Raw genomic sequence first — 18,224 nt, 5'->3', positions numbered from 1 at the left:
AACCAACCAAAAATGGTTTTATGTAATACAGGGTGATCCCTGCAAAGTTACTCAAACTGCAATCCAGGAATTTCTTCTTAAAACACAAAATTACAGTCAAAACATGAAATGCTTAGAAACTAATTTGATGTAAAACCCACAGATGCTACAGATTCTCGATGCATTCAATTCACTCGCCTAACAAGGAAGTGTTTAATTTATACCAATAAACTAATTTCAGCCTTCCTTTATTCATCTGTGTTGAATAAAGGAATGTTTTGCATTTTATTCTGAAAAGATTTGGGTAACTTAACATAAAGTCCCTGATTTATGTAACTGTTCCTGAGAGTCTGTCTCTGTGGGGCAGCTGCAGAGCTTTGGGCCTTTTTGGTTCTGCACTGGGGGGTTGCATATGTGTGTGTTTGGGGAGACAGGAGGTTGGTGCTGGGGTATTGAGTGACAGTCTAAACTGGGATACTGGACCAGTGCCACAAAGGTAAGTGAGCTGCAGAGCTAACTGGTCTGAATGGGCAGTGCATATCACATGTCTGTCAGTATGACCTTTAAGCTTTTATTAAGAGGGCGTGGCTGTTAAAGCATGCAATGCAGAGTGAAAATCGGAGTTTTAAATACATGGCTTGTTTTTGTTATTTTGACAGTTTTAGAGAAACATTTTGCATTTGATCTTAAATATGCTTTTTAGTTTAAAAAGTTTCTCACTTTTTTTGAATGCAGTGATGCCTTTCTGGGCAAGTTTCTTAACACACTCACCAAACAATGTTGACAAAGCTGGACAACAAGGTGCTCCCAACTCCACGCAGCTCTTTTATTGTGCCAAAGTGCTCTTGGACACTTGACTGGTTCAAGTTTCAAACTAACAGCTGGCTCTAAGCACATGAGGTGCAGCTGACCCCTAACTGGGCATACCCTCTAATGCTGCCCCGTTGTTAGTTGTTATGGTAATCTGCATTCATTCATAGGAGACTGGAGCTCACACAGCCAGCCTCGTGCAGTGACATAGAAGGAGACTAATTTGGAAAGTCATGTCTGTGGATGGTCAGGATACAGCTGTGAAACTGGAGACTAGCGTTGATTTAGAGCAAAGAAGCTAAAGGAAGGAGTGACTGTGTGAATCCCTGCACTCCTGAACACAACACACGTATGCTAATTTCATGCAACAAACTTATGAGTAAGCAAAAAATATATAAATTATACCTCTGTTTTTGGCTGTGTGTCCTTTCCTGCACATTAATTATATCTAAACATGTACTAGATATCTTCTACCATAAAGTTTTTACCATGCTTAGAACAAGGCAAGAAAATAGTTTTGCTACATAAAGTTAGATATCATCAGCATAGCATGTCACTTTAACATGTTTAAATGGTTTTGTTTATGTGGGAAGTAAAAAAAAAACAGTTTGAACTTTTTAATGATCAGTTGCATAATCATTAGCTTCCACAATGTTTACTTAATTAAGCCAAAAAGCTGTGATAAATTCAACAAAAACATAGGAGTTTTTAATATCTTAAAATTCAAATACTGCAACTTGTAGGGATTTCAGTCACATGGATAAAGTCTATAATATGATTAGTTATAGACTAATCCATTATATGATGAAGTATTCATAGCCACCAGTTGGTTTCAGATGATTGTGTTCTAGAAAACGGTCTATTAGTCAGACACAACAAAGATTTAGCTATTTGCCCACAGTAATATGTTGGAAGGAGTCAAGGTAAGATTTTCAAACCAGTGGTGGGCACTGCTAACTAAAAACCTAGTCACACTAACCCCAAAACACTAATCATAAACATTAGCTCTGCTAACACTAGACATAGTATTTAGCATAGGCTAATGCTAAAGCCTCCCTGTATGATTGAGCTTCTTTCACTCATGTTTTCAGTTGTTTGGTTATTGAGTATAAACTCCTAAAACAATTTAGATCAATTAAAGCCACTGTTTGTTTATGTCAGTATTATATTTTTCTGTGTATCTCATGTGTTCATTTCTGGTCAGAACTTAGAATAAAAGTCTATTTTGAAAGTCTGACTTTCAAACATTAAAACACCAAGGGTCAAGCATGACTGCGGGAATTCCCAATAAATTCAAACTTTTTTCTTAAAGCAATTGTTTAAACTCATAAAAAGGTTTTAAATCTTTGACATTTCTGCCAATGTTGAGTAGATGTAAACTGAATAAGAGGAATTTTTCCTTCTCTGATCTACCAAATATTTTGAACTTGCTATCACTATGCGTCACAACACGACATTTCATTCAAAGAACAGAGTCAAGGAACCTGAATTCAGAGCATGCCGAGTAGCAGAGTCATACATGAACTGAAATCTAATCTGTTCTTGCCATCAGGATTATGTAATCAAAGTTATTTTAACTTCTTAAAATGAAGATGGAGTTCCAGTAACGAAGACACCAAGCAGAGTAAACTCTCCATATATCCAAACTTTTCAATCTTGAGTTAATATCGAAGTAAAATTTAGATTCTTGGTTTAAAATACTGTAAAGAGCATTAGTTTATGTTCATAAAATAAAAATAACAGCTTAAGACACTTAAACTGAATGCATTTTGCATGAATCTGATGTGATTATGTTCCCTTTGCTGATTTCTAAGCAGCAACCAGGAGGCAGAGGGTGAAAGGTTGGACCAGGCGCTCGCAGCTGTTGCCTCGCCTCTGCTCTCCAGCTCTGTGTGACGTTTGTTCTTGCCTTTTAGGAGCCCATCCATGCCCAGAAAAGCTGCTTCAACCAATGGAATGAGGGGACCCCAGACTCAGCCATCCAATAGTTACAGAGATCTGGGTATAAAGGCTTTAGTCCATCACCTGTCAGAGCTGGGCAACCCCTACATTGGGCGAACAGGATCTGATCCCAGGATTTGTTACTTCTTTCTTTTCTCCTAAGCAGGTAATAAAGTAGCAAACTGATATTTTTAGATGAAAATTAAGGTGTCGAGGATTTCAGCAATCATTTGGTCAAAACAAATTCCTTGCTTCTTCCTAATCTAGACGAAACAAATGGAAATAAACTATTTTTACTTAACTTCTAAAACTTTTTCTTTTGAAAGACTTGAGTCTTTATTGCATAAAAAGTCAACCGTGCAATAGGAGAGTGTCATGCAAACAGTTGTGGCTATCCATCAGCTGCTGCTGACGCCTGCAGAACAGCACTAGGGTTCATCTCTGAATAGTTTAGGGAGCTTGATTTAGCCGTTGGAAGGTAAGGAGGCATCTGTGCGGAATGCTTGCTTTGACCTTTTGGAGTACCGGGTCTCATGAGTCTGATGCACTTCCACAAGCTGACCTTACAGAGACTGGTAGTTCAGACTATTAACTGATTGATTCTGCAGCTGCAACATCGCAAGGTGCAGCCTTGCATTTAAAAAGTCGATGTGCAATGCTTGAAGGTCAACAGAGCACTGCAAAAACACAAAATATTACCAAGTAATTTTGGTCTAGTCTCTAGAGCAATTAGCTGTATCACTTGAAATAAGACAAAACTAAGTTACAAGAAACTTTTCAACAAAAGATAGGAGTTTGTTTTAAGTAAATAATTATTTCTTAATATTGATGAAAAACTTTTAGTTCCACCGGCAGATTATTTGACTTATAACACAGTTTTCCCATATTATAAGTAAAATAATCTGCCACATTAATTGGAATGTGGAATTTGTTCAATATTAAGGAATTATTTACGTAAAACAAGCTCCTATATCTTGCTGAAAAGTTACTTGTAAATTAGTTTGGTCTTATTTCATGTGTACTAGGATATTTGCACTAGAAACTAAACCTAACTTACTTGGTAATATTTTGTGTTTTTGCAGAGAGAATAGGTTAAATATGGGAAAAAAAAGGTGTTCAAAACTGATTGGTTTGGTTGTTGGTTTGATTTAAAGTGCAAAACTAATCGGTGTGGTGCTATTTATAATCTAGCCTGTCTAGAAGAGACAGGTGGTGAGACATGCAGGCAGTAAGAGTCTCCGTCTCACTCCAGGACTCAAGGAAACGCATACACATTGTTTCCTTAACAGACTATATTTAAAATCTGACCATTTTATGTTGATATTTGAAGACTTTTCAACCGTTCCTTCTAATCACCAGAGTAACCAAAGCCTGCGCTTCCCTGCACATGAGATTCTTAGAAATTAAAACCTCCTCTCCACTTCCTCAGACAAAGTAAGAATGGCAGCCATGAAGAACTGCCACAACGACTACAAGATGAAGTTCTCCGTGGATGAGGAGTTCCCCGATCTCTCTCTGCACAACAACCACATGGCCAAGGTACATCGTCATATTTAGCCTCAAAGATTAGCCTTTAAACAAAACTAGCTTCCAACAAAGGAAACGGAGTAGGTGAGGTATTTTGTGACATCTATTGCAGGTACTTACCAAGGACATCTATTCCAAGCTGAGGGGCAAATCCACCCCTAGTGGCTTCACCGTGGATGACGTCATCCAGACTGGTGTTGACAACCCAGGTAAGGACACAGTCGTCTGCAAAGAAACAAACACAACAGCAGATTTCACGTTCAAGACTTAGATTAACTGAAGCAAACATCTGAATAATCATCTTTAGCTTCAAAGATGGTTCCAGGAGGTTTTTCTAATTCTTCAGTATCGTTTCTGTAAGGTCACCCCTTCATCATGACCGTGGGCTGCGTCGCCGGAGACGAGGAGTCCTACGAGATCTTCAAGGAGCTGCTTGACCCCATCATCTCCGACCGTCATGGCGGATACAAGCCCACCGACAAGCACAAGACTGACCTGAACTTCGAGAACCTGAAGGTAAGAACTTGGGTTTAGCCACTTTGGGGGCAAGGGCCAAACTGACACAGTCATGGGGCCCTTCATTCAAATATGACATCATTTTTTCAACCCTTTATTTATCTTACCATAGTCAGTCTTTGATTTTAATTGGTTTACAATGCATCTTTTTTTTAGTAATTTGTCTAATTTATGATAAGATCATGTTTCCATGTTGTAAGTATAAAAGTTACCAATTTGGGTACAAAAAGGTGCTGCCACCTTGTGGATGTTTCATTCCTGAATTCAAAATATCAGTATTTTACTTCACACTGGCTCAATTTAGCATATTGTTCGGAATAAAAACACAATTTTACCTTAAGTATTTAAAATGTTTAATTATGTTTTAGATAGGCTTCTATATTTATCTACAATCTATAAATAAATGTGCACAACCTTTTAATATTTTTTTACAGAAATGTATTTCTTTAGCTACCAAAATGTTAAACCCTGAACATGATTACTGCATTAACATGATTATAATAAATTTTGATATATTGTGATTAAATTGTAGGGATGAGGAAAAAAGTTATAGGTACAAAATACTGTAAGAAAAGTATGAAATGTCAAAATGTTAGTATGTCAAATTTTCTAGTTATGCTTTTAAAGTTTTGCAAAATGTTCAATGCAGTTTCACTTTTGAAATGTTAGCATGTTTTTATTAAGTATTTCTTAAGTTATCTTGGCCTAAACTCTTTTAAAATCACATATTTATCACAAATTTAAGAGCAAAAATAATAATATATTATCTTATGAGGCCTCTAGTCTTCCCTATTTATGTTTTTAGGGTGCTTTTTGCACCTTTTATTACAGAAATGGCAAACAATACAACTTATAAAGTATGTTTAGGAGACCCGCTCAGTAGTTCTTTTGCTGAAGTCACATCAGCAAAATGTTGTAATTTTGTCCATTTATTTTAGTAAAATGTGAATAAAAAACTTTTCAGAAACCTAAATTTGATGACAATTGAAGCAACAAAAAAAAATTGCCTCTCCTCTTTGCACCATCAGGGTGGTGACGACCTGGACCCCAACTACGTGCTGTCCAGCCGTGTGCGTACCGGCCGCAGCATCAAGGGGTTCACCCTGCCCCCCCACAACAGCCGTGGAGAGCGCAGAGGCATCGAGAAGCTGAGCATTGAAGGTGAGCTTCAAACTGACTCACATCCCCACCTTTACCTTCTCTCTCTGAATATTCTGACACCGTTCCCCCTCCAGCCCTGTCCACCCTGGACGGCGAATTCAAAGGAAAGTACTACCCCCTGAACGGCATGACCGACGCCGAGCAGGAGCAGCTGATCGCTGATCACTTCCTGTTTGACAAGCCAGTGTCCCCCCTGCTGACCTGCGCCGGCATGGCCCGCGACTGGCCCGACGGCAGGGGCATCTGGTGAGCAGTGCTGCAAATAACCATTATTTTAGTTATCAATTATTCTATCAATTAAGTGATTAATCGGATTGAAATATTGGCACATTCTGCAGCTATTTTGTACAGTTTTGGTTTCATTACAGCTTTGACTATGTTATTTCAGCAAATCATCTTTTTGTTAAGTCTGTATGCTCAACAAAAGATGAGTATGTTTTAGTTATCAATTATTCTAATGATTAATTGATTAATCGGATGGAAGTATTGGCACATTCTGCAGATACTTTGCACAATTTTGCCTTCATTACAGTTCTGACTCTGTTGTTCTTCCAGAAAATCCCCTTTTGTTGAGTCTGTATACTCCAGCCAACGATCAATCGATTACTAAATTAGTTGATCATTTCAATAATCAATTCATCACGATTAATCCAAATAATCACTTCAGAATCTGAACCAGAAGAAACTAAAACAACCACTTAAGAAGTTTTGGGTAAAACATATTTACAGACGAAGATATTTTTTTATTTTAAATGCAAAACGTACGATTTTTTACAGTTTCGGCTTAATGACAGCTGTGAATGTGTTGTTTCAGAAAATTACCTTTTGTTGAGTCTGTATGCTCCAGTTAAAGGTTAATTGGTTGCTAAATTAGTTGACAATTATTTCAATAATCAACTAATCATGATTAATTTGATTAATCATTACAGAATTTGAACCAGGAGGAGCCAGAACTGCCACTTGAGAAGTTCTGGGTTGAACATATTTACAGACAAATTGTTGTTTTTGTATCTGAAATGCAAAATGTGTGTATTTCTGCACAGTTTCAGTTCAACTATTGCATTAAATGTGTTGTTCCTTCAGCAAATGTGTATATGTTGAGTCTGTATACTCCAGTTAACAATTAATCAATTAATAACATTAGTTGACAATTATTTCAATAATCGATTAATCACAATTGATCCGATTAATCGTTTCAGCCCCACTGCTCTGATAAATCTTTATAGTAGTCAAACATCCTCTTTGTTCACCAAATAAGAAATTTCTGTTGCATGTTCTTGATCCACTTGGACTGAATCGCCTTATCAAAGTAGAAGCTCCAACTATTTTCTGTGGCACCTTGATTTGAATAATATTGTTATTCTGCAGGCACAACGACAACAAGACCTTCCTGGTCTGGGTGAACGAGGAGGATCACCTGCGCGTCATCTCCATGCAGAAGGGAGGCAACATGAAGGAGGTTTTCAGACGCTTCTGCGTCGGCCTGCAGAAGGTGAAACTCGCCTCATGAACCTCAGAGCTGCTCAAAAACCTTCACATAACAGATCCAACTGACTTCTTAAAATACGTCAGATTTGCTGCAGCAGTCAGACTTCTACTGTACTGATGAAGTGAACGTCCTTAAAGTGGTCTTGATCGAGGCTTTCTGGAGTTTTAATTGGACTTTGTACATTTTTTAATACATATATTTGATATTTATGTAGATATACGCATTTTTTGACAACAGAAGAAAATTTTCCCTAGTAAGCAATGTATTTAATATAAAAAAATATTAAAAAGTTACACCTAGACCAGAAACTGCCAGCCGAACCAGATTGCTAATCTCAAACTAGAAAATTTCGGAAGAAATTTAGCCGGGGCCTGCCAAGGCGTGCCCGTCGGTCTGGGCCCGGCGTTGTCACGCTACAAATTGGCATCGAGGCTAAAGAACGCTGCAACGTAATCTATAGCATGTGGAGAATCACAAGAACGTTAAGTAAGGTGGACGTGAACCATTCAGTATGATTTAAAATGTTGTCAAGGCTTTTATTTTGGAAGTTTTGTTAAACTTCATTTCAAAGGGCCAAACTAATCCCATGCGTAATAGTCATTGGGTTAAAATAGTTATATAATGCTCAAAACACAAGTAGTTGATGTAAAAATATTAAAGGCTTTTATTTTGAAATGTTTGTTAAGCTTCATTTCAAAGCGCCAAACTAATCCTATGTTTATCAGTGCTTTGGATAAAAAAATCACATAATGCCCAAAAGAGCAAATACCGATGTGAAATTGTCAAGGCTTTTAATTTGAAATTTTCAGTATGCTTCATTTCAAAGGGCCAAACTAATACCATGTGTAACAGTGCTTTGGATGAAAAAGTCAAATAAAGCCAAAAAGAGCAATTACATGATGTAAAAATATTATAGGCTTTTATTTTGGAATTTTTGTTAAACTTCATTTCAAAGGGCCAAACTAATTAAATGTATAACAGTCATTGGGTTAAATCAGTTATGTAATGCTCAACAGAGCAATTATCTGATTTAAAAATATTCAAGGCTTTTATTTTGAAATTTTCAGTATGCTTCATTTTAAAGTTCCGAACTAATACCATGTGTAACAGTGCTTTGGATGAAAAAGTCAAATAAAGCCAAAAAGAGCAATGACGTCATATAAAAATATTCAAGGCTTTTATTTTGAAATTTTCAGTATGCTTCATTTTAAAGTTCCGAACTAATACCATGTGTAACAGTGCTTTGGATGAAAAAGTCAAATAAAGCCAAAAAGAGCAATGACGTCATATAAAAATATTCAAGGCTTTTATTTTGAAATTTTCAGTATGCTTCATTTTAAAGTTCCGAACTAATACCATGTGTAACAGTGCTTTGGATGAAAAAGTCAAATAAAGCCAAAAAGAGCAATTACATGATGTAAAAATATTCAAGGCTTTTATTTTGAAATTTTTGTTAAGCTTCATTTCAAAGGGCCAAACTAATACCATGTGTAACAGTGCTTTGGATGAAAAAGTCAAATAAAGGCAAAAAGAGCAATTACGTCATGTAAAAATATTCAAGGCTTTTATTTTGAAATTTTCAGTATGCTTCGTTTTAAAGTTCCAAACTAATCCCATGTGTAACAGTTACTGAGTTAAATCAGTTATATACAGCCCATAGCAGCAAGTAGTTCTAAAGGCCAGTTCAGTCCTGATCTGTTTCAACTGAGGGTTCCACTATAGATAGAACTACAGTGATGCGTATTTGTAGTCCTAACCACCAGTCAATAGCCTCTTGAGTTCCGTTGCTATGTTAAATAAGTTTCTCACCAAGGTGTGAAGTGTTAGTGACAGAGCCTGAGACAGCCTAGAAAATCCTGTCACATGACTTTGCTCTGAAGCACTGTGACAGAAAACCGTACGGTCTAGATACATTTCAAAAACATTTTACCGGAGTAGACATGCGTATCAATGTGAGGACCGATTTTGATACCAATCGTGCGATATTTGTGGGCGTGATGGCGATTTCAAAATTATTTTGGGGTCAAAAAATCTCTTCATTTCTCACTCTAGCAGAGGGGCACTCAGACAGAGAGACACTCTAATTTTAGGAAAAATGAGAAACTTTGGGTCGCTTGAAGACAAATCGTGGACAAACCGTAACTGGTATCGACGAGCCGTCTTCACTTTCGAAGAGATCACAGACGTGTCTACAAAATTAAATTTGAATGGCATTTCTACGTGAATTCGTGACGACACAGAGAATCCTCAAAAATAGGGTATTTCTAGGATTTTTCCCATTGACTTATAATGGGGTTTTTTTCGTAGTTTTTTGCGAATTATGTCGCCATGTTAACCCCGAATCCCACCAAAAGTAATAGCTCCAATGGCGTGAATTTTCTGCACGTTTTGATACCTCATTTGTAGGTGTGCACGCAGCGGTATGAGCCGCATTAACGGTTACGGATGAAAAATAAAGAATTGGGAGAATAGCAATAGGTTCCTGCCATTGCTTTGCATGGCAGGCCCCAATTAGCTGCCTTACAGTCCTAGACTGTTTTACAAAATATTTCTGTAGAGGGAGAAATTACACATCAGGGTGCATAAAAAATGCAACAACAACAAAAAAAGTCTTGTTACATTTACAGGAATAACAGCATATATATGTGGAGAGGCACAAACATTTGTCCCTCCTGTTCTCAAATGGAGGATCACTTTATTATTTAGTATCAAACCATAAACATCTGAATATCAGAACATTTCACAGAGCATCACTTTAACATTAAAGTAATTCATCCTGAATGTGAACAATCTGCTTTTTCTGTTGTTTGTAAAATAATTAACAAATAATATGTGGAAGAAGTCCAATAGAACAACTATATTTAATAAGAAATATTTAGTTAGGAAGCTAAATACATAAATATTTAGTTTCAATATCAATCTTTCATATTTAATAAATTAAATATGCATTACATATTTAACATTTAATTAGTATTTGATTTAAAAATAAATATTTAGCTTTCACACTGTATAATTAGTTCAGAACTAAATATGTATTTTCCAAATTAAACATTTAATTTCCAAACGAAGCAAGTGATTTTCAGACTAAATATTTAGCTTGGTCAGTAACTATTTAATTCACCAAACTAAATATTTAGTTTAGAATTCTGACATTTATAAATGTATGAATAAAATGGTGAAAATATGACTTTGAGAAATGAACAGCCACATTTTTTTCAGGCTTAATAAACCAAATTAGTGCTGTTAAGTTTTTGTTGTGTAACTTTACAAACGGTACCGAATGTGTTGTCAAGTACAAGGACTGGACCGATGGAAAGCATCCGGAAAATACTGAAAACTCATAAAACTGTTAACCAACACCACTTAAAATGGACACGGTGCTTGGAAGCAACGTGAACTTATTTTATGGATTAATAAAAATGAAACCAGCTGTATGTGTTTAGGCAGTAATCCAGCCTTACTTCAGTTTCTCTTCCTGTTGGTCAGATTGAGGAGGTCTTCAAGAAGCACAACCACGGCTTCATGTGGAACGAGCATCTGGGCTACATCCTGACCTGCCCCTCCAACCTGGGCACCGGCCTGCGCGGCGGCGTGCACGTCAAGCTGCCCAAGCTCAGCACGCACGCCAAGTTCGAGGAGATCCTGACCAGGCTGCGTCTGCAGAAACGCGGCACAGGTGGGGCAACCACTACCTTTATTCTGCTGGGCGGAAGAACAGGTGTTACACCCAGAGGCGGCTAATAACGAGTGGTTATTTTTTTTAAAAAAGAAAAAGCATCATCTTTACTTTGCTGTGCTTTTTACTTTTACTTGAGTAATTTTATTATGAAGTATTTCTACTCTTACTTGGGTACTCTGTCCACCTCTGGTTACATCATATTCTACGACTGCTGTATATTCTGACCGTAGGAGGCGCTGTTGTGTTTTTTACTATCTACTTTGCCACACATGAGCGTCGAAAAAGAGTATTCTGCGCCAAAAACGTAGGGAGGGAAACAAATGCAGAACAAAAATAAAGAAAACTACATGGCCAGGTCTCCTCCTACACTGTATCGTCCAAAACTTTTTAAACTTTGATTGTCTCTTAATTTTTGTCTTTTTTTATATACTTAATGAATTAATTGTCCTTTGGGTTTTTAAACCTGAAGTTGAACAAATAATAAAAAGTGATTTCTGATCACTAATAGGTCTATTGTGGAAAAACAGATGGTCTCAGATATTGCAGCCTTATATAGTAAAATACTAAATATTTAAGCTAAACTGCTTCTGCCGATTGTCTTCTTCCTCTTCAAAACAAAAAGTTACTTCTGACCACTGATTCCCTGTCAACATCGACTTATTAAACATGAAGGATTTTGATTGGCTAACGTAGATTTTTGCTTTGCGCTACACTGCCCCCTATGCGTTCGGCATATTTAAAGCAACGATCGGTGCTGTAATTCAGCAGGTTGCTGTGGATGAATACAGTTCTTAAACCGATCAGGTGTGGAAAAGATTATTTTATATGTACACACCTTATTGTTTTCATCCAGAAAATTCTGATAATCAAACCTGGAGGTTTAGGTTTTATTAATTCAGTACACCACAGCAAAGGAGAAAATAACACAAAAAAACCATTGAAGAACAACTCAAGACCATTCTCATTTTCTTGCTCTCTGTGTCGGCTACGCTACACACAGACCCGTTGCCACAGCAACTGAAAACAACGCCACTGATGTATCAGGATTCAACAAGAACTGAACATTCAGTCTGTTACAGTTTTATGTTCTTAGGCTTGATGTTTAATTCGCGATTATTAATAAGTGATTGCTGTGGTAGCTTAGCTGTCTCGGCTATTAGCTAAGCTAACACAGCAGTGGCTGATTAGCTAATGTAAAAACCTGATTATCCATCAGTTGGTGGATGGGTCGCCTTTTTTAAAAAAAGTGAACCTAAGCACCAAATTCTGCATCACATCTACACGTTAAGGTTGTCAAAGTCAAGCTAGCATAGCTAGTTCCCTCTTATTGGCAAATGTCTTTAATTAAAACTTTTTCATGACCTTGTTATCTAGTTGTCCTAGTGTTGACAATTAGTAGCAAAGCACTGCGTCTGTTTTTCCTTTATGTATCATGCATATATTTAGAAATAATCTTTAACTCTAAGATTTAGAGCGTTAAGAACTTGAGAGCTAAAACCAATGCTAGTCATTGTCGATGAGCAGTTTTTGCTCTCCAGCATGGATTTAAAAAGACTCGGCGATGTTTGGACTAGGCCTCATTCTTCTGTTTTCCCCTCCAGGCGGTGTGGACACAGCCTCAGTGGGCGGCGTGTTCGACATCTCCAACGCCGACCGACTGGGCTCCTCCGAGGTGGACCAGGTGCAGCTGGTGGTCGACGGCGTGAAGCTCATGGTGGAGATGGAGAAGAAGCTGGAGAAGGGCGAGTCCATCGACGGCATGATCCCCGCTCAGAAGTAAAGCGGACAGACAACCCATGATGAAATGACTGTCTGTGTTTGTTTTTTTTTTCTATTTTCTAAAAAAAAAAATGAACATGTAGCCTCGTTGTAAAGTTATTTTACTGGTTTCGGCCAAATGGCTACTTCCTGCTGATGACTTCCTTCCATCCAAAGACACTCCACTTTTCCTTCTGCTCCTTCATTTCTTACTTCTGTTTACTTTTTCTGCCTTTTCTCCCTATTCATCTAATTTCTTCTAACTGAAATCATCTTCCCATCTCCTTCGTAACATCCTGGGATCAACCCATGCATAGTCTGGTCGTGGCTATGTGTGTACAAATTTTTTTTTTTGGTTGTAAAATATAACTGGAGAATTAAACAAAGCCCCATGTAACAATCAACTCATCCTGTTTTTGTTTTTCTTCATACAAACCAAAGACACATTTGAAATCTGTGTCTGCTGCTGTGAAAACAGACACATAACCTTTTTTCAACCTATTGTCTGACGTAAGAGACAAATTCTCCTGTTTAGCTGAAGGTAACGCTTTAGCGTTACCTTCAGCTAAATACTGTGTTGGTATAGCACTTAATGCCTTAACATTACCTTCCATTAAATACCATGTTGGTAAAATGCTTTAGCGTTAGCTTCTGATAAATACTGTGCCGGTATAGAGCATTTCACAAAATGCTCTATACCGGCACTTAGTGAAAGCTAGTGCCTTAACATTAGCTTCCACAAAATAGTGCATTGGTATAGCACTTTAGCTTCCACTAAATATTGTGCTGGTATACTGCTTTTGCTTTATCTTGAATTAAATACTGTGTTGGTATAGTGCATTAGTTTCCACTAAATATTTTATTGGCAAAGGGCTTTAGAGTTAGCTTCTGCTACATACTGTGCTGGTGTAGTGCATTAGCATTAGCTTCCACTAAATTCCATGTCGGGATAGCGCATTAGCTCCTGCTAAATACCATGTTAGTATAGCATTTTAGCATTAGCTTTCACTAAATACCATTTTGGTATATAATTTTATAAAACCTTCCGCTAACAACCATGCTGGTATATCAGTTAGCATTAGCTTCTGCTAAATGCCATGTTAAAGAGCTTTAGCATTAGCAAAACTGCTTACATTATGTGTAAGTTACAAGAATGAACCAGACTTGTGGAGAGCTACCATTCTCTCCCTGGTATGTTAATTTAGATTTTACAATGAGGTTCTGCCTTAAAATATACTCTCTAGTCTGTCTCTGCATAATTTCCCAAATTATTATTATTTACTCTGATTTAATGTTACACGGGGAGGAAAACAAAGTTTATGCATCTTCTCCAAATGTGCATAAAGAAGAAAGAATAAAAATATATCAGAGGTTGAAGGTTTTTATTTTGTGTCACACATTATATCCTAGGAGACATGCAGGACTGCAAGTCGGTCGTTTCTGGTGTCTCAGCCGGCGGTAAGTTGGATTTAAGTAATCAGTGGTCTTGAAGCATGAATTAGTCTGAGAACATTTTGGGGCGAAGAGGCAGAGCAGTAAACAAACAGAAAGTCGAACAACTAGCCTCTAAATCACAGCTTGACATTTTCAGACGCTGACGGAAACCAGTAATCAGAAAACTCCACAAACATTGGTAGATTTTCTTAGAGACGAGCAACAAAGTACCTAAAATAAAACAAAATGGAGAATTTGTTATATCTTAATTGTTACATCAAAGTGATGCCAGGGATTTGGATGTTTGAAATTGGCATTTTGAATCAGGAATCTGGTTGGTTAACAGTCTGTAACTTTAATCCAATGGGGGAACAGTCGTACCAGTAGTGCTGGGAAATCTACACCTTGTATGGAAAAGAACCAAGAAACAACTGAGATTTACAACTCTTGGCAAAAATTATGGAAGCACAGCTCATGGTGGATGTTTAATAATCTATTAAAAAATCCCAAGTATGTTTGTAACCTGAAAAAACATGAATGACCTTATAATTAATGGAAAATGGTTTCATTTCCCCAGAGAGAGAAAAAAAAGAGTAGATAAAAAAAGGAAATATTAATTATAATCAACTGTCGTACACAGAGGTGGGTAGTAACTCCATAAATTTACTCTGTTACATTTAATTGGAGTAACTTTTTGGGGAAAAAATACTTTGAAGAGCAGTTTTATTGTACTGCACTTTCAGTTTTTTTACTTGAGTGATATTAGTTTGGGTAAAATCTGGTGTAACAATTTAGCATTAGCTTCCACTGCATGTTAGTATAGGTATTTAGTGTTAGCTTCCACTAAGTAACATGTTGGTAGAGCATTTTATTTAGTGGAAGCTAACATTAAATAGCTAACACTAAATAAAACAGTTTAGTGTTTTTTTAAAATAACTCCTGTCACTCGAGTACAATCTCTGCTGACCTCATATCAGATGTTTTTCGTTACATTGCAAAATATTCTCACTGTGTCATGATTTGACATTTTTGCCAGGAGTTGCAGTTGTTGCACGTAAAGGCTAAGGTTCAGTCCACTGAAAATGTGAAAAAACGTGCAAAATCTATTTAAAGATTCCAGAAATATCAAACGTAACCAGATGAAGTAGATGAAGTCCAGTTGGGTCTAAATCATGCGATCCTTGGCTTTGTGGCACTTTTCTTCTCTAAACAGTCAGACAGTCTGGGCACCGAACAAAGTGAGGGAAGCACCAACTCCTCCATTTTGTTCTGAACCAGTTTACCGTCGATGTGGGAAAGAGTTTAGTTTTGCAGTTGGAAGAAAAAGCTGTTGGATTTTTTAAAAAGATTAATGAAGGAATTTATTTTCTTTAGTTTTTACAAAATAACAGAAAGTAAACCAAATCCTGTTTATTATTTCCATGTTGAATTATATTTGTGCCGTAAAAGTAAATAATAATAATAATGATGTAAAAAACCAGGTTCATCATTGACTGAAGCTTAGTGTTGGGAAGGAGCTCAATAAATTTAATTATTATTCTTTTTTTAAATTATTTGGCAGTTTTGCTCACTTCCCAACTACGGTAAAAAGAAAGTACACCCTCCTTTAATTCTAGAGATTTAGGAAACAGGACAAAATAAAGTGATTTGATATTTACTAGATTGAAAAAATATTTGCATCAAACCTCAAGCTTAGAGAATCACACAAAAGATTCAATGACGGTAATCACATATTGAACTAAATGAACTTCCAATGGAAAGATGTGTGTGGAAAAACTAAATGCTCCCTTGCAATTAAAGGGGAAGTTATCAAATTTCATTGATTAACTGATCCAGATCAGTGTGAAAAACATTTGCTGCCTTGGCAAACCCACACATTTTTTTCTATAAACATTAAGAGTATTCATATTATTTAAGATGGCTGACAATTTTTATGAATACTTACATTTTACCTCTGCAAAGGTCTGAAAAACCCCAACTGTTGCCTCCAACTTTGTCGCTATCTTTAGTGACTTTTCAGATAAACAAAATAGGTAGAGGCCAAATCTGAATAGTCAATTAAAGCTTTTTAAAGATTGATGATCTGCCAAAAAACTGCAATCGATGCAGCCCTAAAAAAATCTCCAAAATGAAGTAGTAAAATTAAAAGATTTCATTGTTAAAACGTAAAAATGTTTCATCTGAAAGAAGCTCTGGACAGATGACACCAAAGCAGAAAGTTTTAGAGAAAACCACGCATACGTGGTTTAATACATACAGCCAAGCACGGTGGTGGAGGGATCATGATGTGGGTTTGACTAGTCATTTAATCAACTATAAAGAACTGAGTCTAACAGACTGTTTACTACAAGGTGCTGCCAAAGGAGGCCCTACAGGCTACTAAATCACAGGGTGCACTTAGTTTTTCCATGACACTAATTTTTTTTTATCTTGGCTTCATATTTGTTGAATAAATAATGACAATTTTAAAGTCCAAAACAATGTCATTATGTCCTTATATGGCAAACTTTATAGCTGTAAAAGGGTGTACTTACTTTTTACCATAACAAAATGGTGGAGCAAACTTTTCAGCAGGTATCCAGACAGAGGAAACGTAATTACGCTCCATTTAGTCTGTTGGCAGTCCCTGCATTTCTGCATGTCTCCCCCTAGTGGCCGGAGGTTTCCTCTGTGACATCTGCTTCCAATATTGACAAAAGTCGTCAATTTCCTCCTATTTAAAAGCACTAAGCAAAAAAAATGAACTTATTACACAGAAAAATAATTAAAAAAAACATTTAAATAGCAGCTCTTTAAAAAGGAATGATGACAAGCGACAGAAACAATGTCAACAAGACGTTTTCCGTCATTCTCAGCAACCTGAAGTTAAATCTGAACAAAAAAGAAAGTCCAACTCTATGGCCTCAAGCTGTGTATGTGTGAGCTCAGCGGGGGTCGGAGGTCAAAGGGCCATCTTTAGTCCGTCCGGCTGTGAGTGGGAGGAGTCTGGGAGCTGCGGGTGTTTTTCTGGAGGTGTCAGTCTGTCACCTACCCGCCTCACCTCGGAGCTCCAGCTCCTTCGACACCTTGGCGGCGATGTCTCTGAAGGCCAACGGCGCCCCCCACAGGCGCCTGAACTTCACGCCGCTCTGACCTGGCCCGTTGGGCAGCTGGCAGACCTCGGCCTCAAAGGCCACGCGGGCGCCGGCCGCGCCGTGGGTGCAGGACAGGAGGAACGGGCCGGCCAGGTGGACCTGGCAGCCGCAGCCCTGCGCCGCCTCCCGCAGGGCCAGAACCACCTCGGCCGGGTCCTGGGGGCTCCGGACCCTCACATCCCATCCGCATCGGGGGGTCCGGGGCTCGGCCGCTTTTTGATGCCCAGATAGATGGCGACTAGTAGAGGGGAATGAAATTTAAAGAGATGGGAAAGAATGTGTGGTTGAAAAAAATGGGAAGAGAGAAGAGAAAAAAAATTTTAATCAGATTGTCCACCTGCCTATAGAGGGTATCTTGAATTTAAAGGTGACTTTTTATTCTTCCTTGAAAATGTTAAGATAGCTCTAAACAGAACATGTTTTTGCACAAAATCACTCTTAGATAATGAGATTTTAGTCTGCTCAGTTCTGCCTATTTTGAGCTGTTTTAGGGTCTCTGTCACTTTAAATTTAAATAAGCTAGCCGTTATATACATACAGTTGTGTTCGAAATAATAGCAGTGCCTCAACAGCAGCAAGAAAATCACTGGTTTTATTAACATTTCAAACTCTATACCCCAGATAAGTTTCTGGGGGGTAAAATAAAGGTATAGAAAACCAACAAACCCAACAGGACAGCCATGCATACTGTGGATTCTGTGAAATTGAATGATTAACTGAAAAGGGTGTGTTCAAAAAAATAGCAGTGGTGAGTCCAATTAGAGAGGGCATCAATTAGGGAGGGTATTCTGGGAAA

The 18,224-nt window shown here is 37.6% G+C and overlaps 2 protein-coding genes across 5 annotated transcripts in view; one reads left to right on the top strand and one right to left on the bottom strand.

The window, feature by feature from the left end:
* The first annotated feature begins 2,792 nt into the window (after nt 1-2,792).
* LOC102236128 (creatine kinase M-type-like) lies at nt 2,793-13,264 on the top strand. The gene is made up of 9 exons (XM_023350684.1): nt 2,793-2,896; nt 4,160-4,269; nt 4,370-4,466; nt 4,619-4,773; nt 5,802-5,934; nt 6,009-6,180; nt 7,303-7,426; nt 10,910-11,099; nt 12,704-13,264. Exons 2-9 carry the CDS (start codon nt 4,171-4,173, stop codon nt 12,880-12,882), a joined length of 1,149 nt encoding a protein of 382 aa, XP_023206452.1. The 5' UTR covers nt 2,793-2,896; nt 4,160-4,170; the 3' UTR covers nt 12,883-13,264.
* The window catches only part of LOC102228858 (MAP/microtubule affinity-regulating kinase 4-like), a 59,949-nt gene continuing 54,648 nt past the window's right edge, over nt 12,924-18,224 (bottom strand). For 2 of the 4 annotated variants that reach the window (XM_023350680.1, XM_023350681.1), the window contains one exon: nt 12,924-17,666. In XM_023350680.1, the coding sequence (XP_023206448.1) occupies nt 17,318-17,666 (349 nt within the window). In that variant the 3' untranslated portion in view covers nt 12,924-17,317. The remainder of the gene's footprint in view (nt 17,667-18,224) is intronic. The other 2 variants (XM_023350682.1, XM_023350683.1) reach the window with 2 other exon arrangements.

The sequence above is a fragment of the Xiphophorus maculatus genome, chromosome 18, assembly GCF_002775205.1.
Source record: "Xiphophorus maculatus strain JP 163 A chromosome 18, X_maculatus-5.0-male, whole genome shotgun sequence".
Taxonomy (NCBI): Eukaryota; Metazoa; Chordata; class Actinopteri; order Cyprinodontiformes; family Poeciliidae; genus Xiphophorus; species Xiphophorus maculatus.
The sequence above is the reverse complement of the archived record's forward strand: the minus strand, read 5'-3'. Positions and strand labels throughout refer to the sequence as shown.